Source organism: Panthera pardus, unplaced genomic scaffold (assembly GCF_024362965.1).
Source record: "Panthera pardus isolate Hobbes unplaced genomic scaffold, ASM2436296v1 HiC_scaffold_17, whole genome shotgun sequence".
Lineage (NCBI taxonomy): Eukaryota > Metazoa > Chordata > Mammalia > Carnivora > Felidae > Panthera > Panthera pardus.
Window position 1 is genome coordinate 7966929 of NW_026526732.1, and position 27173 is coordinate 7994101.

At 46.8% G+C, this 27173-nt stretch overlaps 1 protein-coding gene across 1 annotated transcript in view; it reads left to right on the top strand.

Annotated features, from left to right (window-relative positions):
- The first annotated feature begins 4347 nt into the window (after positions 1 to 4347).
- The window catches only part of SLC22A2 (solute carrier family 22 member 2), a 32319-nt gene continuing 9493 nt past the window's right edge, over positions 4348 to 27173 (top strand). Inside the window, exons 1-9 of the mRNA XM_019412715.2 lie at positions 4348 to 5084; positions 6916 to 7019; positions 12052 to 12206; positions 14595 to 14763; positions 18998 to 19112; positions 20899 to 21005; positions 22346 to 22560; positions 23440 to 23548; positions 24106 to 24218. Coding sequence (XP_019268260.2) covers positions 4674 to 5084; positions 6916 to 7019; positions 12052 to 12206; positions 14595 to 14763; positions 18998 to 19112; positions 20899 to 21005; positions 22346 to 22560; positions 23440 to 23548; positions 24106 to 24218 — 1498 coding nt within the window. The 5' untranslated portion in view covers positions 4348 to 4673. The remainder of the gene's footprint in view (positions 5085 to 6915; positions 7020 to 12051; positions 12207 to 14594; positions 14764 to 18997; positions 19113 to 20898; positions 21006 to 22345; positions 22561 to 23439; positions 23549 to 24105; positions 24219 to 27173) is intronic.

A 27173-nucleotide genomic window follows, 5' to 3' on the forward strand; every position in this document is an offset into this window, starting at 1 on the left:
GACAACTGAACGCCTGTCCCGGCGGGATGGGAGGGTCTACTCCTGAAGAGAGGCCAAGGTCAAAGAAAGTCATCCTCCAACATCTAAAGTTCTGTGTAGGAAAGTTTTAACTTAACCTACCTGACCCCAAAAAAGGAGAACAACGTCCAAGTGTGTGGGAGATTTTGGAAGACAAGTTCTGATACAATAGGCGGGAGATCTTTCCAGCAATCTGTAACATCCAACAACGGACTGTGCTCACCTGACCTAGGAAGCATTTGTGTGTGACTATCTGGGACAGATGTCTACGGGGAATTTAAGCGCGGTGCTATTCTGATGTCGCCTGAGGTCCTTTCCATCCGATGTTCTGGGTCAAGCGGATCTCCTGCCACCACGGCTGGCCACAGGACCCGATGCCTAACCAGCTGGCAGCGATGCACATGGGCAGCAGGGAATAGCAGAAGACCCCGGCAAGTGCAAGACAAGGTAGGGGGACAAGGAGGAGGGGAACAGGGAGAAGAGAGGGATGGAGTGAGGAAGGTCTCGTGAATCAACATGGACCAGTGTGAACCACCCAGGGTAGTCCCGTGTGTTCCTGCACATCAGCTCTCCGACTTGGGTACAGTAGCCAGTTCACGAGTTAGGAGCCTTCCCGGATGACACAGATGCCCTGGGGCAAGGCAGGACCACAGTCTATGTGGCCCCGCCCCTCCTGGCCCCACCTGGCCTCCTGCCATTATCCCTGTGAGTCACGGAGAGAAAACAAAACATGCATCACCGTGAGATAATCTGTCTTCAGTCATCCTTGTCTCGAGTAGACTTCAACTTACCCGAGGGGCAGCACTGACCCAGGGCCACATCTTGCTTTTTCACTGTATCAGACATCTAGTGTTAAAGCCATCCTGCACGACACAAGACCAGAGACCCTCCTCTCCCTTGCTGATGGGTCACCTGGCTCTGCCCTGTCGTCCTTCAAAGACCCAATGCCTGGCTTGTTGCCGAGTAGGAGTCTAACTGCCCACCTGAACCAGTCCCTGTCCTCCTGTGGGGAGTGCTGGGAAAGTTAGTGTAGACACAACCAGCCTTCCTCCGTGCCTCCAGAAGTTAGCAGCCTGGGGACAATAATTATTCACATTGCAAAAGAACCTGATAACAGATTGAGAAATAGTGCTGATATTAATTATAATAATCATCAAATTATGTGGATTAAATGATCATTCACCATAGGATCAGATTAGCCCCTTATCATACTTGTGAGTATGTAAGCAACCCCCCAACACCACGGGAAGTGATAAGTGCACAAGAGACCAGATTCAAATAGTAAATTCTGAGTTCGCTCTATCTTAGGTCCCGCATCTCCCTCTGTGGTTTCTCTCGTCCGGTGGCTCAGCTGCCTGTGGCTTTGCTGTGGAGTCTGGTCTGTCACCTGCCAAGGGTGGGTGTTACGGCAGCCGTGCTGTGGGCTTTGTGCCCGTGCTCCTAGCCCATGGGAAAGTGTGGACGACAGGCAACCAGTTGCTATAAGTGATCTGAGGTCTTACCTTCTCCTTATCTGATTGTTTACTCTAAGTGATTCATGGTGCATTTCAACATCATTTCTCCTTGGCAAATGACACTCATCTTGCTTCTCACCTGGTGCCCTCTTGTTCCCCTTATGAAGGTCTGGTGTCCTAGTAAGAGGCAGTCAGGACCACCTCTGGGTTCTTGGGACTGGAGTCAAGGTTCACGACCTCGGTCACTTTTTAAGGAGCCCACTCTCACAGCATTTCTGGTGAATGACGGGAGGCAGGGGAAGCGAGGGACACCCTCGCCTCCGGTTCTGACCCATCCTTACTGGCTAGCTGACCCTGAGGAAGTCCCGAAACTGCTCTGATCCTCGGCATGCCCGTCTGTGAAAAAGAAGCATTCACATCCACCACGCAGGGGTGTTGTTCAGATGACAGGAGAGAAGTCGCACGAACACAGCCCCTCGAGGGCTACCTGGAGCAGATCCCGTGCAGACCACGTCCCTTCCATTCCTTCCTCCACTCCGTGCCATCCTCTCGGTCCCAGGCCCTGTAAGTCCACCTCCGGTTTCTGTCATCGGCACCTGGGAGAAGAGGCCGGAGGGGGAGGGCGCGGTGCCAAGACCAAAGCCACAGCTGGCCATGTTTGACTCTGAGGAGAAATCACAGACCACCTGAGTCTCTTCACGTCGGCCTCAGCAGCGGTGCAGGTCTTGCCGTGTGATGAGTGTCCCCTCAAAGAGGAAGAAGTCCTCATTCTGGTCATCCGGAGAGGAGAACGAGGTCCGGTAGGTAGAGGTTGGACAGGGACAGGCACCAGAATTGCATAAGATGGCACCTTTCCGTAACTAGAAATTTCAGGCAGTGAAGCTGGCAGCCTCCGAGGCTGAGGATCTTGTTGAGGGATCCACACATTTGTCCGAGGCTGGTCTAGGTGACAGCTGGTCCCTGCCAGTTGTTCCCAGCTAGGGAATAATGTCCAAGGTGCTCAGCACACTTGTTCAGAGGACTAAATCACCCTGCAGAATTGCAGACAGCAACTCTGAAAGGAAGGCTACATCACATGGCGTTCGGACACTCTTTCAAGACCATTTGGAGAGACAAAAATGATTTGAAGTCAGTAAGATACCGTCCAAAACACAGGAAAGAGGAACGAGATGTCCACAGGGCTCATAAAAAAAAGTTTTGACTTATTCCTGGGAATCTAGAGAGAGCAGGCTTTTGCTGGGGCTCAGGGTGCCTGCCTCTATTGGTATTTTTGGCTGGCGGGCTTCTCCAGCACCCAGTCTGGTTTACGTGAAGCGGAAAGAAAACCCGGAAGAAAACTCACCCACCGTGTCTCTGGGCCCGGATGTCCCAAGCCAGTCTGACTTTATTTCCACTGTTCGGTCTCTTAGAATTGTTTTATAAATAGTATCCAGGGGCCTTAGTTGTACTGAGTGGGAAGAAAAAAGCAAAGTACATCTACTCCATATTTCCTGGAAGCAAAAGTTGAAAGTATATTTTTCTTGTTCGACACTGTCTCATCTTTTTGCTGGTTGGCATTACTTATCTGACCTTGATTTTATGAATGACTTTTCATTTGTATTTGAAAACTCTCTCCATCTCAGGAGCTCCTGAGGCATGAACTGGAACGTGTCTCAGATTCGTGGGCCCACAGCCTCGTCTCTCATAAATGCTTCCCAGCACCCACGGTGGCTGCAGAATGAGCCACAGCTTTCCAGGAGGTGAGATCCCCGTTCGCCACCGCCTACCTCTGGCCTCGGATAGTCACGATGCAACCACAAATGTAATCCATTTCTCGTTGGGTTTTTTGGTTTTGTTTTGTTTTCTATTGACTAGTCAGTGGGGATAATTGCGATGGGCTTTGTCATTATAACTTTAGTGCCAGAAATTCTCCCCCAAACTCTTGGTCCCGCAGGGTCTGAACCCACTCACGCGGCCAATGGCAAACTGAGGAGGACAGCGGTAGGGACCCGCCCGGCCTGATGCACCCCTGCACCAAGCAGAGCACCCCTGTGAGCCAACACAGGTGCAGCAGAGGCTGATAGGGTCCCCACAGGCACCTGCTTCTTGCTTTTTCAAGAAAACAAGACGCTCAAAACTGCAGGAGGGAGGAGGACCCTCATGAGCCACTACTTTTAGGACCATTATCATGCCCACTGACTAGTCAACAGAAGAAAAGGAAGAAAGAAAGCGAGATTAAATTTCTGGTGTTTTCATATGCAGATGTATCAACAGGCCACCTTCTCCATGGGGCAGCTTCCCGCTGTAGGAAGGATCCTTTTGCACACCAGGAAAGACGGACTGACTGTTTGTCTGGTGTTTGGATGCGCCCAACACCAACCTAAAGAGGCATCCTTGACCGCGGGCAGAAATCTCTCGGACGAAAGAAGAAAAATAAAAACATTCCTGCCTGCCTGCATTTACACGTGACCCGTATGTGTGGTGAACATTTTATTCTTTCCCCACAAACGGGTCAAGGGAAGGACACTTCAGGGTTGAAACACAAGAATGTCAGGTTGGCATTCTTTGAAAAGCAGAATTATAAAATCTAGGTGGGGGGGGGGGTGGAATTAAAACAAGCGTGTATCCCCAGTGCGCTCGCTGTTGTTTGTAGACTGAGGCCGGTGGCAGAAACTGCAAACCGCTCTGAATCCAGACAAGAGCTCTGACCCAAGACCATGATTCACATCCCACTGGCGAGCAAAGCCAAATGCGTGTGCGTTCTCTGTAGCACCTTAGAGAGGAGGTTGGCTGCGTGGGTGAGATACGAATATATTAATTTCCCGGACGCTTAGCCTACCGGGGAAAGATTAACAGGCCCGTGATAGGTGAACGCTCTCCGATTTCTCCCTGGGTGATACAGAGGAGGGCTTGTTTGTGGGGGTGGGGTGAGGTAAGGCAAGCTCTTGGGGAGTGATCTTACCACACACACAACATCTGGCCCTGTTTCTTGCTCAGGGCACCTCGGGAGAGCGGCAGGACACATGTCCGCTGGAGGAGGGCACAGTTGGAAATTAGCCTGACCAAGTAAAGGTCTGGATCAAAGGTTGGTCTCATTCGAAAGTAAACTCCCTCCAACCCTCTGACTTTTGGATAAGAGCTGAACTGAGCCGGCCACGGCCTCACTCGGGGCCACTCGCACCAGCCCGGGGAAGAGCATCAGGACTCCTGCCTCCGATAATAATGCCAACTGTGGATGACATCCTAGAGCACATAGGGGAATTTAACTTCTTCCAGAAGCAGACGTTCTTTCTCTTAGCTCTGCTCTCGGCCGCGTTCACCCCCATCTATGTGGGCATCGTCTTCCTGGCCTTCACCCCGGATCACCGCTGCCTGAGCCCCGGGGTGGCCGAGCTGAGCCGGAGATGCGGCTGGAGCCTGGCAGAGGAGCTGAACTACACAGCACCGGGCCCGGGGGCCGCGGGCGAGGCGTCCCCTCACCAGTGCCGCCGCTACGAGGTGGACTGGAACCAGAGCGCCCTCAGCTGCGCGGACCCCCTGGCCGGCCTGGCGGCCAACAGGAGCCACCTGCCGCTGGGCCCCTGTCGGCACGGCTGGGTGTACGAAACGCCCGGCTCGTCCATCGTGACCGAGGTGAGTGAGTGCAGGACTCAGGGCAGGCGAGAGCCGATACACTGGCTTTTCTTAAGGGAGAAGCCAGTAAGGCCTGGTTCTTACGCTGTCTGGATGTGATTTGGGGGCTCAAAGGATCTTATAAAATCCTCATTTCCGACAAGAACATGGAGCCTCTTATTTGTCTGGAGGATGAGTGAATTAGTTAAAACTTCGTCAAATTCTGGCAATAATGATTCCAGTTTATGTAAGTTTCAGGGGTAAGAAACAAGGAAAAGCATAGCCGAATTCTTGGACATAATTCCAGGAAAAGGAAAATTTTTAAGCCTTTTTCTGGAGCCTGAAAGTTCATGGAACTCACCTGAACGGTGCCTTACCATGATACGATACAATTTTCTCTTGATAGCTACTTTTTTCTCTTGGATTTGCTCAAAATGTTTGCATAAAAACCATCTGGGGTTGATGTTTCTGCTATGGCGCTATTGTTTTATTAAAAACTACAGTCAACATTAATATCTAATTGTGAAGCCTCCTTTTAATAAATACAGAGAAAACAAAAAAAAAAAATGGGGACCTGCTTTTATTGGAGGCAAACCAAAATGGGAGAGTGCATTTATTCTGAAAATACAGAGAAAGCCAGCTGCCTGGCTTAATTTAAAATGACTGCTTGGGTAACGTGAAGACATTTTGTATAAACAGACATTTAGGTACTGGAGCTTTTCTTTTTTTTTTTTTTATTAAAAAAATTTTCTTTAATGTTTATTTGCTTTTGGGAGAGAGAGAGAGACAGAGACAGAGGCATGCACAGGGGAGGGGCAGAGAGAGGGAGACACAGAATCCGAAGCAGGCTCCAGGCTCTGAGCTGTCAGCACAGAGCCCAACGCGGGGCTCGAACTCACAGACCAAGAGATCATGACCTGAGCTGAAGTCAGAGGCCCAACAGACTGAGGCACCCAGGCTCCCCAGTATAGGAGCTTTTCTTAAATGGTCTGATGCTTACATGAAACCGTAGATAGAGATCACAGATATAACATCATACAATTTCAAGAGGCTTTACAACGTTGCTAATCTCATCCCTTCATACAGAGATGAGAAAACTGAGGCCCAGAATAGAGAAAAATTTTGCCCAAGGCCACAGAGTTAACAGTTCACTCTAGAAACCAAATTTCCACCTGTTCCTTCAACATTGCCTCTTGTTCCAAATGAGAGCGAATGTAGCAGGCTGTGAAAACATTCCAGATTCCCTTACTATTTTTTTAAATGTGTATTTATCTATTTTTGTGAGAGAGAGGGAGAGAGCATGAGCAGGGGCAGGGGAGAGAGAATCCCAAGCAGGCTCCATACTGTCAGAAGGAGCCCGATGCGGGGCTCGATCTCACGAACCGCGAGATCATGGCCTGAGCTGAAATCAAGAGTCGGAAGCTTAACCGACTCAGACACCCCCCGACCCCGATTCCCCTACTGTTAAAGAGACAGCAAAGAGACGCTGAATACCCCAGCTCCCTCGGGCCAGCGTTGGCATCCAGCTTACGCACCCATTTGCTCTTGCGTATCAACATTAGAAAGGGAAAATGGAGCACTTACCTGATTTCAGCTGGTTTCGCCAACAACAGATTTTGGCTTAATGACATGCTTCTAGGTGGAAGGCTAAATAGATCGTGGGACAAATCTCTTGGTTGTATAAGGAAAATTCACATAAGCAAAAAAAAAAACAAAAAAAAACAGTTGGTTTATGGCCATTCATCCACATCAGCTCAAGGCAAGGAATATTCGAGGAGTTCCCTGGGCTGAGCTGTGTCTAACAGGATTTTGTTTTCTCTCCTGACCCGGGAAACCTCTCGCCCCTCGGCAGTTTAACCTAGTGTGTGCCAGTTCCTGGATGCTGGACCTGTTTCAGTCGGCTGTGAATGTAGGATTTTTTATCGGTTCTGTGGGTATCGGCTACATAGCAGACAGGTGGGTGTCACACAAATGTGGTGGAATTTAAATAGTCCCGCAGGTCCGGAAAACACTCGGATTCACCTGCCCCTGCTTGAATAGCATCCTTTCCCAAAGCACACAGACCACAGTTTCCCGGCCTCATGGCAACCGTCTTGACAATTTGAGATGTCTTCCACTGCTTTGATAACCATGACCGACGTGTCTGTTTTCTAATTCCCCGGGGTCACAGAGGAATGTTCTATATTGGACAGCAGTTTTTCCACGTGGACTATCCAGAAGCCTAGGGTTAGAAGGGAGAGTAATAAATGATTTGATCCCTTTTGTGATTCCCAGTTCATTGGCCTCATCACTAGGTCCCCATTCATGAGCCATCAGGGCTCCTAAGCTCTCCCTCCTCTGCCTGCCTCTCATAGACCCAAAGCCAGTGTAGACCTGCCCTGCAGCTGTCCTTGCCTAGCCCACTGGGTCACAGAATTCCTGATAGGGATCCTGGGGACAGATGTAATTGTAGGTACGGAACCTAGGTTATCATCTGGTAGAAGGGACACAGGGGCCGTCTACCCTGACAGAGGTAAATATCCACTATCCAATGTCAGTGTTCCCGGAGAGAGACGAGGAAAGACCTGTGTGTGTGGAGCATACAGCAAATGGTCCTCTGAGGAGGTCCGGTTCAGGGAGCTAGTTTTCAGTGAGTCGCACTAATCCAGCTCTGCCTGTATCTTTTCTATGTCCATCACTTTGCACTCCCAGATTTACTGTGCTGAAAGTGCCTTTTAACATGCATTTTTACTCGGTTGATGGCCAATTAGATATTTTTCGGAGTCCTCAAAAGAGAAAGGACCAGAAAAATTTGCTTTTATACTTGATACTTGAGCACTCGAAATACCAACTATTTATTGGGTGTTTTCCATGTGCCAGGCACTGTGCTCCAGTGTTTGAACAGTATCATTCTCGGGAATAACCAGAGCCAGTGCTATGCAGCTGTATAATAAAGACATAGAATCTAGGTAAACACGCTTTATGCGTATTGCTTTCCCCAACTAGATCTGTGCTAGAGATAAACCCAAACCTGTATTATATTAAATGTAAACAGAATATTTTCTTTGATGATGCTGTATGGTCAGGCTGGATGGAAACTTGCAAATGAGTTAAAGATTGGTGACAATAGTTAATCCATCCCCTCCCAGGGGTATCTGCGCGTTCAGAGCCCGGGCCCACCGTGGCGGCGGGAGGGAGAGGGGATGGCAGTCAAGGCCGCTGAGCCACAGGGCCGTCCATCCATCGCTCCACTTCAGCAACTGTCTGCTCCGCCCTCCTTCAAAGGTTCTTCCTGGGACTTTGTGTGGGAGGCTTGTGAGGTAAAAAGGAAGGTCATTTGCTTTTATTTTCATTGCCCCACAACCAATAGGCCGATGGTTTGGAGATGAGCCCTTAAGTCAGGAGAGCTGCAGGCAAGGGACGGTCTAGAGTGTGTGGCTGTCCGGCCCCCTGCCTCCTTGCCCCCTCTCCACTCCCTCCCTCCCATAAGGTGGGGATACTAACACTCAGCTGCCAGGACAGAAGTGAGCAAATAGGTGACTGAGCCTCTCGGCTGGTTAAAGAAATGAGTTAATTATTCTCATCCCACTCACAGAGAAGGAGACAGGTTATAATTCCCCACCCTGACAGTGCATTCCTGATTTATAATCCTGAGTCAATTATCCACCTTCTTGGATGACCTCATCTCATTATTTTGCTCCTATTGTTGAAATCTTCTATGTAAAGTTGATTACTCATTATTCTTCCCCAAAAAGCTATATACAAATCTTCATTTCTTTTCCTTTTTTTTTCTTGAAAGAGAGAGAGAGAGAGAGAGAGTACAAGCTGGGGAGGGCAAGAGGGAGAGAGAGGGAGAGGATCTGAAGGAGGCTCCATGCTCAGTGAAGAACCCAACGACGCGGGGCTCAGTCTCATGACCCTGAGATCATGACCTGAGCTGAAATCAAGAGTCAGACACCCAATCGACTGAGCCGCTGGGCGCCCCCATTTATGTTTCTTAAATTGTCTGAATTTCTGTTGTTTATTGCCTCTTCTGTTCTACTTGCATATGCGGGTGAGAGTCACAACAGCCATTGGATTAAAAAGAAAAAGCAAGTTATCTTTTGCATAATTAATGCTTTTTTCTGAACAATACTCAGATTTTATACAATGGTACAAAATCTCATGGAAAATCATTTCGTGCTACGGATTAAACTAACATTACTAAAATCGATTGCCTTCTGTGATGCTTTTTAAAGATATGAACCAACAGCTGATGAGGGTATCTTTTAGAAGAAAACCAGGAGGATATGATGAAAAGGTTACAAATAAGAATACTGAGTTTTACACCATGTCAACTTTCTGGAAGTCAGCTTTGCTGATGGAAGGGAGGAAGGAAGGAAGGGTGTGTGTTAGAGAATTTGAAAACAAGCCCTTAATAATATGTCTAACTTATGTCATCATTCAAACCTCCTAAAGAACATTTTTTAGTATCACCTGATGCAAAAAAAAAAAAAAAAAAAAAGAGTAATCTCTCACCAATTCCAGATTTTTTACTCTACTGATGGGTAATTGTAAGTTCTGTATTTAGTGGCCTGCCTGTAAATGTTTAATGACTGGCTTTCTGAGGGATAGAGGCCTGGTGTGTAGAATTTGCTGATTTCCCTGGTGTAAGTACTCCCACAGTGGTCCATTTCAAGCCACCAGAGTGAGGCCACTGGACACAGGGTTGGCCGGAAATAGGCACCATCGTATGGTATTTCCACTGTATGGATACAGCAGACGGAGGTAAATAATCTCATGAGCACAGATAATGGCCGAACACAGTAGAGTAATTAGGAAGCAATGTTTTGCATACTTATTACACTTGTTTTTAATCTAATTTCCTTAATTTTAAGTGTAGGATTTAATTTCTAACAGTGGCTGTGTTTAACAATTAGCTTGCAAATTTTCTGAGATCCTAATGACCAACTAACAAGAGCCAGCCCCCATTCCTCTATATTTCGTGATGGAACTAGATCAGAGCAGAATCGGAGTCTCAACGGGTCATAGTCAAACTTACCCAGCTATGTGAAATCTTCCAAAACAAGTCCTCCGCTACCGACCATGTGCCAGGCACTGTACTGGGCGCACTGATGTGTTATAGATCATTTAGACTCATCACAGCCTCTTAAACATGATTTTGTTATTCCCAGTTTGCAGATGAGGAAACTGAGGCTCGGCGTCGTGACTTTATTTGGCACGTGTCCCCCGCTGAAGTTTTTCTGCATCACAGATTTGATTTTCTGAAGGTTTTCATGCTCTCAGTTTCCAATGGCAAATATTCTCTCTTATCAGCCACAGGATTTTGTCCATCTACAGGAGCGTGACTAGTATGGGAGGCCCAGGTCAACTTTGGAAGCTAAAGAGCTATCACCTGAACAAATGTTTAAAGACTCTTTCAGGGTAAAGGAAGGGGTGTGGGTAGGAGGACACGGGAGATGAAAGGCTAAAACATTTTGTCAAGATGGGATTTTGGAAGACTTTGAATAAAAGGCCAAAGAGGCAGATATTTACGGTGGGGAACCATTGGCTGAGAATTAAGAAATCAATGGTCTAAACAGTGTCTTAAGAAGTTTAGCAGTTTAGGGGCACCTGGGTGGCTCATTCGGTTAAGCGTCCAACTCTTGATTTCAGCTCAGGTCATGATCTCACTGTTTGTGACACTGAGCCCCACGTCGGGCTCTGCGCTGGCAGCATGGAGCCTGCTCGGGATTTTCCCTCACCCTCTCTCCCTCTCTGCCCGTCCCCAGCTTATGCATGATCGTGCTCTGTCACTCTCAAAATAAATAAGTAACCATACAAAAAAAAAAAGAAAGAAGTTCAGCGGTTTACATTTATTACTCATGAGAATGCTTGATCTTTCAATTTCTGATTTAAAACATTAACATTCCCCGATAATTGTTAAGGATGTTGTGGATTATTTTCAAACGGTCAGCTGGTATTGAAATGGTCTCTAGGACGTAGCAGCCTAGGAGCAGAGTAACTATTAAAAAATATTCAGCCACCATCAAATGTGCAAGGGAATGACATAAAACAGTCCGTGACTTGAGTTTGCAGTGGATAAGCAAAGACTGACTAAAACATTGCCTTCTCTGAAGAATCTTTAAAATACCCATTAACGGCCAACTAGGACGACTCTTAGAACAAAACAAGGCGGACGCGATGACAACATGAATTAGCAGTGCTCTGCCCCAAAGTCAACTCTCAGACAGCCTGCTTGACACACAGAAGGAAAGACATGGGGGGAAAGGAAGCCGGTGTCTCTAGCTCTTTCCGTGTAATATCTCACTTAACCCTCTTGTCGACTGGGTAGGACAGGTCTTTTCCAGCTGAGGAAACAGAAAGGTTGACTAACACAGACATCGGAGTGATTGGTAAGGCCAAGATTCAACCAGGTTTCTAAGTTTTCCCCTCCTCTGTGTCCTGGGACCCTCTCCAGGTCCCTAAGCTGATGAAAACCCAAGGCTCTCAGATAGAATGTGAAGAAGCTAACCTGGGGTACTCCATGACAAAGGCCCTCCACCCCCGCAGCTGACACCAGAGACCATTTCCGGGGAGACATACAAATACCACAAAGTCCAAAGGCAGTATTGAAATTTTTGTTTTTCCGAAAGAAAAACTCTCTGGGGTGGGCAGTTGATGGAGACTGTTGGTGCAGAGGCCCCAGCTTATAGGATGAAGGAAGACCCAGATGGGCCCCTGGGTGGCCTGGAAGAGTCACCCCCTGCCTGAAGACCCTCCACAGTGTGAGACTGAGAAGGTTCTGGGGCCCTGGGGTGAATGAGGCATAGAATTTTCACAGAGTGCCCTGGGGAAAAGTACTAAAGTGAACTGACCTGAAGTCAGGGATTCTCCCTAGGTGGGCATCAATCCGCGTCTCCTGAGTTTGCCTAATTCAGAGCCAACCTCCTCTTGAGACTTCCATAACTTCTGTGCATTTTCTACAGCCTTCATGAATCTAATCTAATTCTATTGTCTCTCCTTGCAGGTTTGGCCGTAAGCTCTGCCTACTGGTTACGATCCTCATAAATGCTGCATCAGGACTCCTGCTGGCCGTTTCCCCAAACTATACCTGGGTGTTAATTTTCCGTTTGATCCAGGGGCTGGTCAGCAAGGCAGGCTGGCTTATAGGCTACATCCTGAGTAAGAATGTTTGTGGCTGCTGCTTGGAGAATTAAGTGACATTGTGCCAAAATCCATAGGAGAAGGGAAGGGCTGGGCCCCAAAACGGACCCAGCTTCAAGAAAATGTTTAGAGATTTTTTTTTCTCTATCAAAAGTATTTCTAAAATCTTTTCAGCGCTCAGTCTACATTCTTTCTATAAAGAAAACAATGAAGGCAGAAATGAGGGTAAACATACCATCCAGATTCTAATATAACTTTTTAGGAAAAAGCTTTCTATACCCGGGGGTGTTACATACAGAGAAAAATCTAGCCCTCCAGGTCTATACATAAAGAAAATTCAATGGTGAGACATACGTCAGCTTTATGAGGGACTTCACTGCTTTGCATAAATGGATTCTTGCAAACCACTGTTCTCCTCAATTTATAGACAAGAAAACGGAGAATATAAGCCCCGTGGGCAATCTAGATTCGACAGCCGTTTGTCTGACCAGGAATATCACTTCATCCCACACACTGGTAGCCAGTTAGGCTTAAACTCCACGGAGTCCGGGAGAATACTTGAATCCCAATAAATAGCATAACGCCTTTAAAGCCATAGTGAGAAAAATTAGCACCATAATTAGATCTGGGGGATTAACGCCATCATTACTTGCCCCTGGCTACATTCAAAGAGCATCCATACAAAGGGAAATGGGCGCTTTGAAATCTAAACCATCACCATCATAAAACTCTCATTATCCATGAGAACTAGAATATGAAGAGCTGGAGTATGTGTGCTTAGAATTTCACCTGGTAAAGTTAATTTGGGGAACTCTGTGAGATGCAGAAGGCTACTGTCTTGGTAGGCACCTCCCTAACGTATTCCCAGGCAACAAAAGAATTAATTAATGTACAGTTATTCAACCGGTAATTGGTTTTTAGAACACATGATATGTAGAAATATGTGTAATTTCATTGTATAAATTTAAATTTCAGCCTTCTGCCCATTAATCTCTTCTCCAGTCCCTCTGAATGTCCTTGAGGTGCACCTTGCTGCTTGACCTCTTCCCTCCCCACCACCCTCAGACGTCTCCGTGGCCGCAACCACTTTGAAAGACAGATATTTCTATTTATTGAGCACTTACAGACTTTTGTTTAACTCCGTTATAAATACTTTTTGATAATTCGCAATAATTTCTAGAAACATTTTGGGGGCGCATTTATATTTGGTTTATAAATAGTTGACGTCTTGAACACGATTACTAAACATTTAGAGCAAAAGGTCTGTGGCTCGTGGAATATCTGGAATTGAAGTTCTAGAGTGTTTGCGAGAACGAAATGACTGTCCCCTAAGTCCATGTCCTGCAGACTTCATACAGCTGTCAGGGTGGAGCCATGGAATGGGGTAAAGCTGATTCGTATGCCACATGCAGAGCTACGCTGCCAACCTGGCTCTTGGAAAATAAAGAGCCGTGATTTGTGGAGTTGTCTGATATCTAAGTTGTAAATACTCCCACCATGACTGAGGTTAACGGGTTTAACGACCAAGTTGCAAAATCCCTGAAAATTTATAAAGCAGTTCGTGCAAGCCAATGCTAGCAGACTCCAATCAGTTGGGAAACCCACTGCTAGGTTTCCAAGACATTTACATGCATTATTAGGATTGGCAAGAAAATACTTAACTCATATAAGAGATGTTCATTTACATAAGAATCCTTTACAATCTCAATTCAGTGCTTGATCCATTTATTCACATCATAAATTACCCCTGCCTTACTATTCTAGATCAAACTTTTGCAATTAGAAACAACTGGGTTACATAAAAAAAAAAAAAAAAAGCAATCACATGGGGCACCTGGGTGGCTCGGTCAGTTAAGCATCTGACTTCGGCTCAGGCCATGATCTCGGGGTTTGTGAGTTCCAGCCCCGCATCAGGCTCTGTGCTGATGGCTCAGAGCCTGGAGCCTGCTTCGGATTCTGTATCCCTCTCTCTCTCTGCCCCTCCCCAGCTCATGTTCTGTCTCTCTCTTAAAAATAAATAAACTTTGAAAAAAAATGTTTAAAAAAAAAAGCAAACACAACTTAAAAAAATAAAAACTTTGGATTGCTTCAAAAAGACATTTTTTTTGCATGTATCTGAAATCCAGTCACATTTTCCCTGGAAATTATTCTATCGATCAAACATTTTGCTCACACTGGCAGGCCTTTCCCCCCCACCCAATGTGGAATTACAACATCTTATATTAATACAACAGCAAAATTATAACAAAATCAGTCCCAAAGAACACTTAAAATTATTCAGAAAGTTGTATACAACATTCTAGAACTTGGACTCTTTTTTGAGGCTGGCACTCTAGTTTCCCCGAAGTTGGATGGCCAACTCCCTGTCCTACTGACTTGCGTTGACCGTTTGGATTCTCTCTGCAGTTACGGAGTTTGTCGGGCTGAGCTATCGGAGAACAGTGGGCATCGTTTACCAAATGGCCTTCACCGTTGGGCTCCTGGCGCTGGTGGGGGTGGCATACGTGCTTCCTCACTGGAGGTGGCTCCAGCTCACTGTTTCCCTGCCCAACGTCTTCTTCTTGCTCTATTACTGGTAAGTCCATTTGGAACAAAAAAGGAAATAACTTGAACTATTTTGTTTTCCTGAAAAGGCTACCTCTCCTTAATGCACACCATCCTTCTGTATTCCAAGCTGTATTCCAAGGTGTATACTAAATTCTGAATTCACTCTTTTCCTTCATGGAAAGCCCAGGTCAGTGTTTCAGGGATAAAAACAAAACAAAACAAAACAAAACAAAAACAACAAAAAAACCCCCATGAACTTCAACGTGTCTTGCCCTCTGGAAATCAAATGTCCTTTTGCTTCGGGCTTAAGAGTTTTATAACTCACATCTTTTTACATTATTAATGTGGTGTTTAAATTAACTTTTAGTGGCTGTAATGCCCTTGGCAGAGGTTGACAATATTACTACTCTCATTCCATCCCTGCTCAGAGGAGACTTTAGCGTACAAGTGTTACCACTTAACCACATCCCTGCCCAAGGCACATATCTCTAATCAATCCAGCAGTCTTTATCCCAGATCAGGCAGACCATGTCAGTCAGAGTCGCCAGGACATGTGAAACTTGTTTGTCACACCTGCCGGGGAAACTGTGGAAACAGCAGAAACTATCAGACATTCCTAATGCGAGTTTACCTGAAATCAAACAAGAGGGATGCTAGGTTATCGTGCAAATCCTTCTCTCAAGCAACAAACCACTTTCTGGACGTTGTCACCTCTTCCTCCCAGAGTCATCCTGTCTAAGAATTAAGCATCTCAACCCTTTCCAGAAAGCCTGGCTCTCCTGCAAAATCCGATCAAACTCTGAGAGGGACCCTTACCTCCCTCCCATATCCATTCTATCTCCTTTATATCTCTGAAGCCACCCGCACGATAGACTCACCCTGGTTTCTTTGACATTCGCTCTTCCATATCCTCCAATGCATGTTTCACACTCCATTTCTAAAATTAGTTCCACCGTGTTCCCTTCCTGCCTAAAAATCTTTCAACGGTTTTGTTTTCCTGATGCTTTAGCATCACAGAAAAGGTGCACCTCTCATCCAAGTTCTGATCACCTCTGATGTGTTGCTTCTTGCCATTTTTACTCAATAGAATCAAATTTAATTTACCTCCAATTCTACGACCTCCGTGATGGGACTACATCATCGAAAATCAGTGGAGATATAGAGTAGAAAACAGATGTTTAGGGGGAAGAGTGGAGGCAAAGAGGTTAGGTAAGGGACTATCGTCATAATCCTTGCAAGAGAGACAGAGCCTGAGTTAAGACAAGTGGTGGCCTATGAAGAGGAGAAAACTGTAAATAAGTTTCATCAGTGAGCAGGGACAGAGCCTGGTGGAGACCAAATGGGAAGGTTTAGAGAGAGGAGGTGCCTCGTGGGTGGAGTGGAGGCTTCTGTGTCTGCACGTGCTGAGATAAGGAGCACAAGAGGAGGGGTGGGTTTGAAAGGAGGGATAATGAGGGTGAGCTTTGGACATGCCGAATCTGAGATCCATCTGGAAAGGACATCAACGTGTACACGGCCAGGGGTGGTTGAACCTGAGGATCAGAAATTCAAGAAAAATCCCCCTGTTGGTGGGTAGGGGATAGAGGCACTTCCTCAGAGGAAAGGAGCAGAGCCCGGAGAGGAAGCGAATGGGGCAGAACACAAAAAAAATATACTAAATTCTGAAAGCCTAGCTGAGGACAAGGAGCCAGGACAGAAGACAGAGGCGGTGCCATGGCTAGAAGGGGTGGGGGGTGGGCTACAGGGGCGGAGGGGATGCGATGGTCACCAGAGGAGGGACTCCATGCAGGCTGACCAAGGCCAGTGGGGGACCCTGTCCCCTGCCCAGTGGCATTTCTCTCATGTCTCTGTAACCTTCACGTTTCACTGCTTGTTGGGATCAGCTCTTCACCTGACACGGTGAGACTGGCATGTGTGTCCCAGTAGCTGTCAGCTCTTAGAGGTGAGGTGACATTAGAAGCCCTCTGGCACAGCTTCCTGTCCAGGGCTGGAGCCCCAGAGCAATGCCCCCAGAGGATCATTATTCAGCCTCTGCTTGAAAACTGTTCTCGCTCTTACTCTGTCATCAAGCAAGCGACTTCACTGCAGAACCCAAAGCTCGTCTTCAAGAGACTTCTCATTGACCCGGAATTTACCTTCCCGGCATGTTTACCCAGGGTTCCTAATTCTGCACCGAGAGCTTCAAAAAATTAATTTCTATTCTACCGGGCAGCTCTGTACCTATCTGGATGTGCCTCCGAGGATCCATCCAGACTTTCCACTGGGAGGCTAGCCGTTTCTGGTTCCTGTCTTCTCTGACGTGGCTCCCAGGTCCTCCTTGACCCTTCAGCTCGCTTGACACCTGGCTCGGCTGACTCCGCTTCTTGGGGTGTGAGCGACTGGGCTGAACCTGTGCGTCAAATGCGATCTAGGAAAATCATGCTACGGCATCACGGCAGAAAGGATGCTCACCGTGAGCTGTGGATTGGCCACCGCCGAGCACCACATTTCTGTTCCTGATGTCGAGCCTTAACTGAGGAATTGGACTTGATTCCTCTCTCCATGGCACTCCCACAAACATCCATCCCGAGTTGCTTTTGGGCCCTCTCAGAGCAACTTTCTCCCCCAGGGTGAGGCCCCGACATGGGGCCTTCCGGACTCTATGCCAGAACTCCCACCAGGGCGGTCCTTGTACCTCCTTCCTGCCAGTCCCTCTTCCTCCCATCGACCCTGAACCGGCTACTCCAAGAACACTCTCCAAACACAGATCCGGGTGGCTAGAGTCCTGCTCCAGGAGGTACAGGGCCGCCCACCCCGTGTCCTGCCAGATCCAGCAATCTGGCTTTTAAGCTCTGTTACCATCTTATCTCAAACTCTTACCTCCTCCCTTTGAGAAATCAGCTCTCAGAATAATATACGTAAAATACTTGGTTTCCCCCGTGAGGGAACTGCCTTCTGCTGTCCCCATACCCGGCAGATCTCAGCACTCGCAAAGCCCAGCTGACCCGCCTCTCCTCCCTCTAGCACAGGGCTGCCTGGGCATCCGGTTGACCACCGGGGACCCTGAAGAGGATGCCCCAAAAGTCTCCTGCACCAGGCTGAACACAAGTCAGCGTGTGAGGGAGGAAAAACCCACGTCGCCTCTGCAAAATTTTAAAAAATTCTTTTCTTGTGAGAGAACTTTGAAGACTGCTTGTCTCAGCAACTTTCAAATACGCAATACAGTTCTATTAACTGTGGTCACCGCACCATACGTCGCATTCTCAGGGCTTCTAATTGTTTTGTAACTGGAAGTTTGTGCCTCCTGACCCCCTGCCCCCATGTTGTCCGCTTCCTCCGCCAGCAACCACCCATCTGTGCTCTGTATCTATGAGCTCGGTCTGTTTGTTTTGGATTCTACATATAAGTGAGATCATGTGGTGTTTGTCTTTCTCTGACTTATTTCACTTAGCGTAATACCTTCTAGGCCCACCCGTGTTGTCGGATGGCAAGACTTCATTCTTGTTTATGGCTGAATACTATTTCATTGTGTAATATACACCACATCTTCTTCAGCCATTCATTCATCCATCCCCGGGCACTTAGGGTGTTTCCATGACTTGCTGAAGTAAACACAGGAGTGCATATATCTTTTTGAATTAGTATTTTTGTTTCCTTCTAATAAATACCCAGAAGTGGAATGGCTAGACCATGTTGTGCTTTCTATTTTGAATGTTTTGAGGAACTCCACACTCTTTTCCATAGTGGCTGCTCCAGTTTATGTTGCTACCAACAGTGCATAAGGGTTTCCCTTTCTCCACACCCTTGTCAGTGTTTATTGCTTGTCTTTTTGAGACTAGCCGTCCTAACAGATGTGAAGCGATATCCCCTCGTGGTTTTGATTTCTATTTCCCTGGTGATGAGTGATGTTGAGCATCTTTTCAGGTACCTGTTGGCCATTTGTATGTCTTCTCTGGAAAAACGTCTATTAGGATCCTCTGCCCATTTTCCAAATCAGATTTTTTGGTTTTTTGCTACTGAGTTGTGTGAGTTCTTTATGTATTTGGGGTATGAACCTCTTAACCTGGCACGTGATTTGCAAATGCTTTCTCCCATTCAGTAGGCTGCTTTCTGTTTTTGTCGATTTCCTTTGCTGTGCCGCCCCTGCACGGTTTTATTTCCTTTGTAGATCCAACCCAACCTCACTTGCAGACACTTGACTGTGACCACTGCGGGAAGAAGGTTCAGTAAGACCTCCACCCATCCCCCGCTGAACAGCTCTGATAACACATGCTATTCCCTAGGTGCATCCCTGAGTCTCCAAGGTGGCTAATCTCCCAGAACAAAAATGCTAAAGCCATGAGGATCATTAAGCACATCGCAAAGAAAAATGGAAAATCTCTGCCAACCTCCCTTCAGGTGAGCCAGCGGCTGAACTATCAAATGATGGAACGGTGACGAAGGAGAATCTGGTAAAGCCGTGTGTTCTCAATGGGGAGTCATAGAAGGGGCCCACCATATGCAACAGGATGTTTCCGTGGTACTCGGATTCATGGTCCCCGGTAATGTATTGGATTCTAAATAGATCCAAAGCAGAAAAGGAAAAGGAAACTGAAAATCACTGAAAGGCAAATGAGGAGTTTCTATCATGTGCCACCCAAGGCTGTGTGGGCCACTTGTACCCAACTACCCAATGTCTTCCTTACCAGATCGGGGAGGGGGGAGGGGCTCACAGAGGCAAGAGTCTTCAAACACAAATAATTTCTTGGAATTTTAAACATTTTGGATAGAAATTGTCCCAAAACATCGTGAGCACTCTCCTGCCCTCTGGAAAAAAACAAACAAACAAACAAGTGGCTGGGGTGCCCACTTTCTCTGCATTTCGTGTTTTGCCTCTAGGAGACCTCATCACCTTTAACTTAAGCCTTTTTATCTGGTGGGATAGAACAGAGAAAATCAAGCTGATTGGAAAACTGTCAAAATAAGAGTAAATCATCTCTGTGTGAGGATCTAAGCTAGGCTCCCTGTAAGCATTTGCGATTTATATGACTTTAGAGTTGAGCATTTGGGGACTCAGAGGCTTTTTTTTTTTTTTAAGTTTCTTTATGTATTATTTTGAGAGTGTGTGAGGGAGGGGCAGAGAGAGAGGGAGAGAGAGAATCACAAGCAGGTTCCGTGCTGTCTCGCAGAACCTGTCGCGGGGCTCAAACTCATGAACCATGAGACCATGATCTCAGCCAAAATCAAGAGTCAGACGCTTAACTGATTGAGTCACCTGGGCCCCCCTGAGAGCCTTTTTTTTTTTTTTTTTTTTCACTTCTTCTCTGGTTTCTGGTGGTTGGGTAGACAGTCTTTTCCGCTGATGACCAGCCAAGCACTGATTAAGTTTTAGGCCATTTCAGAAATTGGTCAGGGATTAAAGCACGTGAGTCACTCTGGCCAAAGTTCAGGTTCACGGAAGAGCGGTAAGTCCGCTGGAGGTTCTTCCTCTTGTCCTCAGGCTTTTAGCACCCGTCCAGTGTTGCTTTCGGAAGGAGTGGTTTTTGCGAACATTCTGCTTCCTAAAACCCTGGAGACTGGGTCTCAATTCCACCACCTACTATTTTCTTCTAAAGCCGAGCTTCTGGAGCATTAATACTTGTGCACAGGGTGCACCTGGGGACCTTGTGGAAATGCAGATTCCGATTCAGTCTGTCTGGATGGGGGCCCAGGTCTTTCATTCTAACAAGCTCTAGGCGATAAAGAGCTGCTCCCAGCGCAAGGGTCCCAGAGCAGAGCTTCCTGACTGCGGGGTCCCAGCCGGTCCTGCAGGGAGGGCGCCCCATGCCCTCAGCCCACAGGGCCACTGAGCCAGGCCTCCTCCTGCCCCCCTGTGCTTTACCTCCAAGGGCCCCTTGACAGAGGCACATGAGTTACCCAACTCCCCCAAATCCCAGCTTCCTCTTCTGTGAAAGGGGTGAAAAAAGGTAGACACTAACTTCCAGGATAGTCCAGATTAACCGAGCTAGTACATATGAAAGCCTCACTATGAGCCCCCAGAAAGTGTCACCTACTGTTGTGATTCCCTGTACTACACAGGGACACTGTCTTTTTTTTTTTTTTTTTTTTTTTTTGACATATGAGATTTATTGTCAAATCGGTTTCCATACATACAGGGACACTGTCTGTAACCACACAAAGCTGTTCCTACGATTTCTATTCCTAGAGCCTCAGACCTGATGAGGAAGCTGACGAGAAGCTGAATCCTTCATTTCTTGATTTGGTCAGAACCCCTCAGATCAGGAAACACACTTTGATCCTGATGTACAACTGGTAAGGAATGTTTTTCACTTCAAAACCTCGCCACATTTTTTTAAAGCCCCATCATCCACATTAAGGGAGGGACCAAGAGCACCGTTACATAGCCTAGTTCCAGTATCGGTATTGACCGTGGATGGTGAGGGGACTCACTTATTGCAGGCTTTCCTGGTATCATTTTTTGGGGGGGCAGAGGTTGAAATCGGCTTACTGTCCCAAAGCATAGATAAGCACGTTCTCAACTTCGGCATTGCCTTAGAATCTCCTGGGAGGTTATAAAATACCAAGCCCAGACTCCCCACACTGCCACCCTGAAAATACTGATTTAATTGGCTGAGGGAAGGTCCAAGGCACCGATATTTTAACATTCTCCAGATGATTCCGGTATTTAGCCAAAATGGACAACTCCTGGTTCTATATTTATGATGAGTGTAGATCTCTCCTTATCGTACAGGGCTAGCAAGGGAAGGGTCTTTTCCTTTTCTTGTCTATTGGAGAATAAAATAAACTTACGGATGAGAACGAGCCACAAAGAGTAATCCACTAACTCCACAATCCGTGGCTGAAGCGTGATTGTTTTCACTGTCTGCAGGCTTCTCCTGGTGCTCTGAGCCCTCACCCTGCACCAAGCCTTCCTTAGTCCAGTGAACTTTCCTTTCAGTGTGATTGGACTGACACTGGCCAAACGGAGATTTGTGACCACTGGCAGAAACAAGGCTCACCAGGAATTAATCTGGCACCCTTTACAGTACTGCGCGTAACACGAAGCAGTGAAATGTGGCTTCGTTAGCCTTCTTTCCTTTTCTGAATAATTGTGGCTCTTGCCAGGGGTCTTCCTAGTTTCCATTACAGATAACAAACACTTTCAGTCGACAAAACCAAAAAAAACATCGTCAAAATGCTATCTGGATGGTGTCAGAAGAGAAATCCTTAAGAAGTGAGGCCGTATCCATTTGGGAATTTGGTACCCATTTGGGTCTCTGGTCTCCTAAAATTTGAATTAAGTAGCCAAGCCTTTTGATCCCGATTCCATCAGAAAACCACAAAGAGATAATAATTAACAGCCACTAATAAACTGATACAGTTTTACCAAATAAATCACTCTAGAAAGAAATTTCTTCTTGCCTTTCAGTTTGGCCAGGGAATGCTATCTTAATTTCTTCTGCTTTCCTGGTTCTGGGGTCACAACCAGCCACCACAGTGGGTCAGATGATGCAAAAGCAGTGGAAGAGAGGGAATAGCACTAAGATGACAAAGAAAGGTGACCCACAATCCACTCTCATTTCCAGAAGCCGCTCCTTCTCGATGATTTGCTTTTGGTGCTTGACTTGACCTGAGCTCTCCTCTTTGCTCAGGTTCACGAGCTCTGTTCTCTATCAGGGCCTCATCATGCACATGGGCCTTGCAGGGAGCAATTTCTACTTGGATTTCTTCTACTCTGCCCTGGTGGAGTTTCCAGCTGCCCTCCTCATCATCCTCACCATTGACCGTTTAGGTCGCCGCTATCCATGGGCTGCATCAAATATGGTGGCAGGGGTAGCCTGCCTAGCCTCGGTTTTTATCCCTGATGGTAAGTGTCAGGCCAAGCTGGGGTCTTGTCTTCTAAGGCCCTGAGAAGAAGGAGGTCATAGCCTTCTGAGAGTAGGACTATGTAATTTGTCATCCAAATCAATTTGGAAAGAGTGAACACAGTATCTGGGACCTCCCTGAGCAAACCATATAGCTACCCTGTCTTTAAGAACAATTGTACCCAAAGGTTGCCTGACATAATACAATCACATCTGATTGTTCTCTAATGTACTAGAACAAGAAAGGCTAAGGGGACTCATGCTACAGACCATTGGCCTGGCCCAGAAAAGAAAACATGGGCTTTGCAGGGGTAGAGCAGGCCCAGGGTTAAAGTCTTATTTTAGTGTTTCCCAGACACTATCTAGACAACTCCCTTGGCCTCCCTGCATCATTCTGCAGAACAAATAAGGAAGTTTAGGTAAATGCAACAAATGAACACTTATTCAGTTCCTTTCCTTCTTTTTAAAATGCGTTCTCAATGGAGAGGAAGAACCTATATGATAGAATCCTCTTAGCAACTAGGAGCTTTGTTTGCATCCTTCAGTTATTAGCAATTACTTAAAATATTCCCATATTTTACCGTTCCTTGTGGGCGACCTCTATAGACTAGAGTTGGCCCAGCTTTGAAAACTGGTATAATTCTGTCATCATTCATGACTGGGGTCTAAAGAGACTGTTAGAACTGTGTCCAAGTTAAAACTAACAGATGTGGGGAATCTTGCTCAAGACTTGGAGTTTATAGAAGAAGCATTTTGCGTTCTCAATCCATTCTGGAATGCGGACTTTCCCTTTGCATGCCTCTGGGGCACTGTTTGCAGACCAGGGTTTGGAGGCCGCTACCCAGTGCAGCGTGGGTAACTGGTGTGTGTTCGCCCCTCAGATCTGCAGTGGCTAAAAGTTACAGTCGCGTGCTTGGGTAGGATGGGGATTACGATGGCCTACGAAATGGTTTGCCTGGTCAACGCGGAACTGTACCCCACGTTCATCAGGTTAGCACGCTTTCCTCAACGCGAAGAGGGTGGTCGGGACATTTGGTTGTTGGCTAGACCTAGCACAAGTGCCAGTGGGGGACACCTTTTCAGAGGACACCTTCCTTTCCAAAACACGGGTAAGAGAAGATTAGAACATGTGAAGGCAGTAACAAGGCCACATCTCACACTTACGGCTAGGGTGAAATACAGCGTATTGACTGCAAGAGAGCAATGACCAAATGGCCCTGGGAGAGCGTGGTCAGAAACAGCACACACACAGGACCACAGAACAGCGTAGAGAAGACAGGTGATAAGAGTAAAATCGCCCACCCCCCCCATTAAAAATCTTCAAAAAAGCTAACATGAAATAAGCACAACAGAATAGGGAGGGAACTGTGTATCACACCATTTGTGTGTGTTGAAAATAATGTGAACACACACATATAATAATGTGAATTTTTTTTTTCCAGTTCACAGACATTTTAGTGATGTAGGGAAGTATTTATGTGGAGGCGGTGGGAGATAACTACCATCCGGCGAGAAGCTAAAAGTTCAATCCGTTTCCTGCATTTCAGGAATCTCGGTGTCCTTGTCTGCTCCTCCATGTGCGACATCGGTGGCATTATCACTCCGTTCCTGGTCTACCGGCTCACCAACGTCTGGCATGAGCTCCCACTGCTGGTTTTTGGTAAGAGATCCTCAGACATGTCTTTGAATGAAACCCTATTTTCCTAGCATCTGCCATTTTTCTATCTCAAAATAGGTATCATGCCTACCAGCAACTACTAAATACAGCTAGTAATTAGGACTACTCTTAGCGTTAGTAAAACTAGTATTGGTAATACTATTAGTAGCTACTAAGACCCAGGCATGGGAGCCCACTAGGACTCACGGCCTTTGTGGTACAAAGTTCAAGAGGGAGTAAGATGGAAAGACATTTGCCTGAAGAAAACCCCTAACTCTCCTCACCGATTTCCACCCCTCCTTGGGTCTCTTTGTCAAAGAGCTCACTCTGCCTCCTCTGTGGCCACATGTGAGAAGATACACAACTCTTCGCTACATTACTTCAAAGAAAGGCAGTTATGGTTTTGCAAAGAGTGTTTTCAAAATCCAGGGGAAACAAAGACCACCATTAAGGAAATGCATTGGCTTAACGGTGCACGTGTGCTGGTGTCGGGCACCCCTTCTTCGGATTCCTTGGACAGTTAGAGTTAAGGAGGATTGGCTCAGTGCTTCCTTCCAACACTGAAGGAATGCACCAGTGCTGAGCCCTCCCCTCTCCGACCAGCCTGCAGCCTGGAAAGTGACAGAGACAAATCTAATTATCAGCAATTCGCACACAGAGGCCAGTGTTGAAGGTCTGCAGGCTTTCAAAGGGCTCTGGGAATCCTGGGCACTTCCGTTCACTCATGGCCATTGCCCTTCCCCGCAGCTGGAGACTGTGAGACCGACCCTCTCCTGGGCACCACGCAGAGAGGTGTCCAGATTCACGCACACAGCATTCACCTTCTCACGTTAGCCAGGAGGCCTCAATGCACTCATTTTCATCTTCTTTTAGATCCATTGGGAACCACTTTTAATCTGACAAAAAATGTAACATTTTCCCCCATGGGCCTCCAACACTCACTTAACTGGAGGGAGGGAGGACAAGACCCTCCGCACATTGGACGAACACCCAAATGGCTTTTCCCCTAATGCTGCGCATTGTTGCACACAAACATCTCCGCTCCTTCCTCTTCTCAAGGGATTCGGGAAGGGGAGAGGGGGGTTTTCCACTGCTGTGCATCTGCCAGCAAATGCTCCACGCCGCTAATAGAACTTCCCCTCGGAATAGACCCAAAGAAGTCTTCTATGTTGCAACGTAATAACAGCAAGATGGCCAAAGTTGCGAGAACACGAGCTCTTTACCCTGAGATAAGCATGATTCGGCCACAGAGTGGCTGGTACCACTTACCTATGGGGCCTACATGCCCCAGGCGCCTTCCTCTCCCCACACCAGTTGAGGGATCCGCACAGAGCCTACTTTCCAACTTAGAGGAGTCCCAGAAGCCCCTGTGGACTCCTTCCTTCCAGGGAGGAAGGTGGAACCGCCTCAATCTCGGCCCCTCCCTTAGGTGGGCAGTGAGTGATTATGGGTCAGCGAGACATTTGTGGGTTAAGAACAGAGACTTCATTTACCAGAGCAACGTAAGGTCCAGACCTAGAGGAGCCTCTGTTAACCCTCCCTCAGGATTCACCTTCCCCTTGAAAAGATAAAGGATTTTAGCTGCATTTCACCATTTCAAGTAAACTCGAAGACAACTCCCATTTTTATTGGGAAGCGAAACTAACACTTTGACATTTTTATTCCTTTGCGTTTCTTTTGCACACAATAATGGTGCACCAATTGTGGTCTTGAAATCGCCTGAAGCGGTTCTCCAGAAGCCTGAAAATCAACACATCCAAAGCTGAGAAAACCCCAATTGGAAGAGCACTGAAAAAAAAAAAAACTGATTTAAGAAATAATTTGGTTCAGGGCACCTGGGTGGCTCAGTCAGTTAAGCACACAACTCTTGATTTCAGCTCAGGTCACGAGCTCATGGTTTGTGAGTTCGATCCCCACACCGGGCTCTGTGCTGGCAGTTTAGGGCCTGCTTGGGATTTTCTCTCACTCCCTCTCTCTCTCATTCCCCCCGCTCAAAAATAAATTAAAAAAAAATTTTTTTTTTTAAAAAGCAATAATCTGGTTCATTAAGCCTATCTTTGCAAATATAAAATGCTAAAGGGATGACAATTTGAGCCATCTATTATATTCTCTACATAATTCACTTACTTCAGAGGATCAAAGCCCGCGGAATATGTTTATTGCTTGCACGAGTTACAACCAAGTGAATCGTTCGTGGTTTGGTGAGACTCCGAGGGGAGAGCTACCTCGTTCATACGCTGTGGCGGGCACGGCCACTTAACAGGCAGGAAGCCACTTGAGTCACACAACAAGCATGTGATGTGGAGATGTCACCCCACTTCATGGCTGAGGTTCAGAACAGAACTTCCCAGGGCTCTGAGACCAGTGAGTGGAGGCTCCCACGTGGAGCCCAGGGACCCGAAGCTACAGCTGGCGTCCTGAACCGTGGTGGCCTCTACTCCTGCCATTTTGCAAAGATGTCAAAACGGAGTCCAGTGTGCCGTTTTTTTGAAACTCCAAACCAGCGAAGAACCCCCACCTACTTCCTGCATTCTACTGTAGCAAAGCATAAAATGTGACCTTAGAATCCCAAAATGTTAGCGGGGATTTAAGGAAGCATAAACACCCTAATGTTTACGATTACCCCCTAGCGTGTGCAAAAAATTAGAGCTGGAGACAAGGGAAAAAGGAACGACAAAAAGACTCTATCAACCCCCCGAATTAAAACTAAAAGCATAGGCCTGGCTATACTTTTTCATACTGCGATACAGTAATACATGATTCATTACCTCTGCTCACAGTGGTCCAAGTTTCTGACTCATTTTCATTACTAAGTGCTTTATGTTGGCAGGGTTATGTTCTTCCTTTCCTCGGAGTTGATTTTTTTTTCAGAGTTATTTTCTAACTCCCATGTATCTTAATATCGTGGCAATGTTCTCTAGCCTAGAATAACCTTGACTCAAAATGTTAAGTATTTCA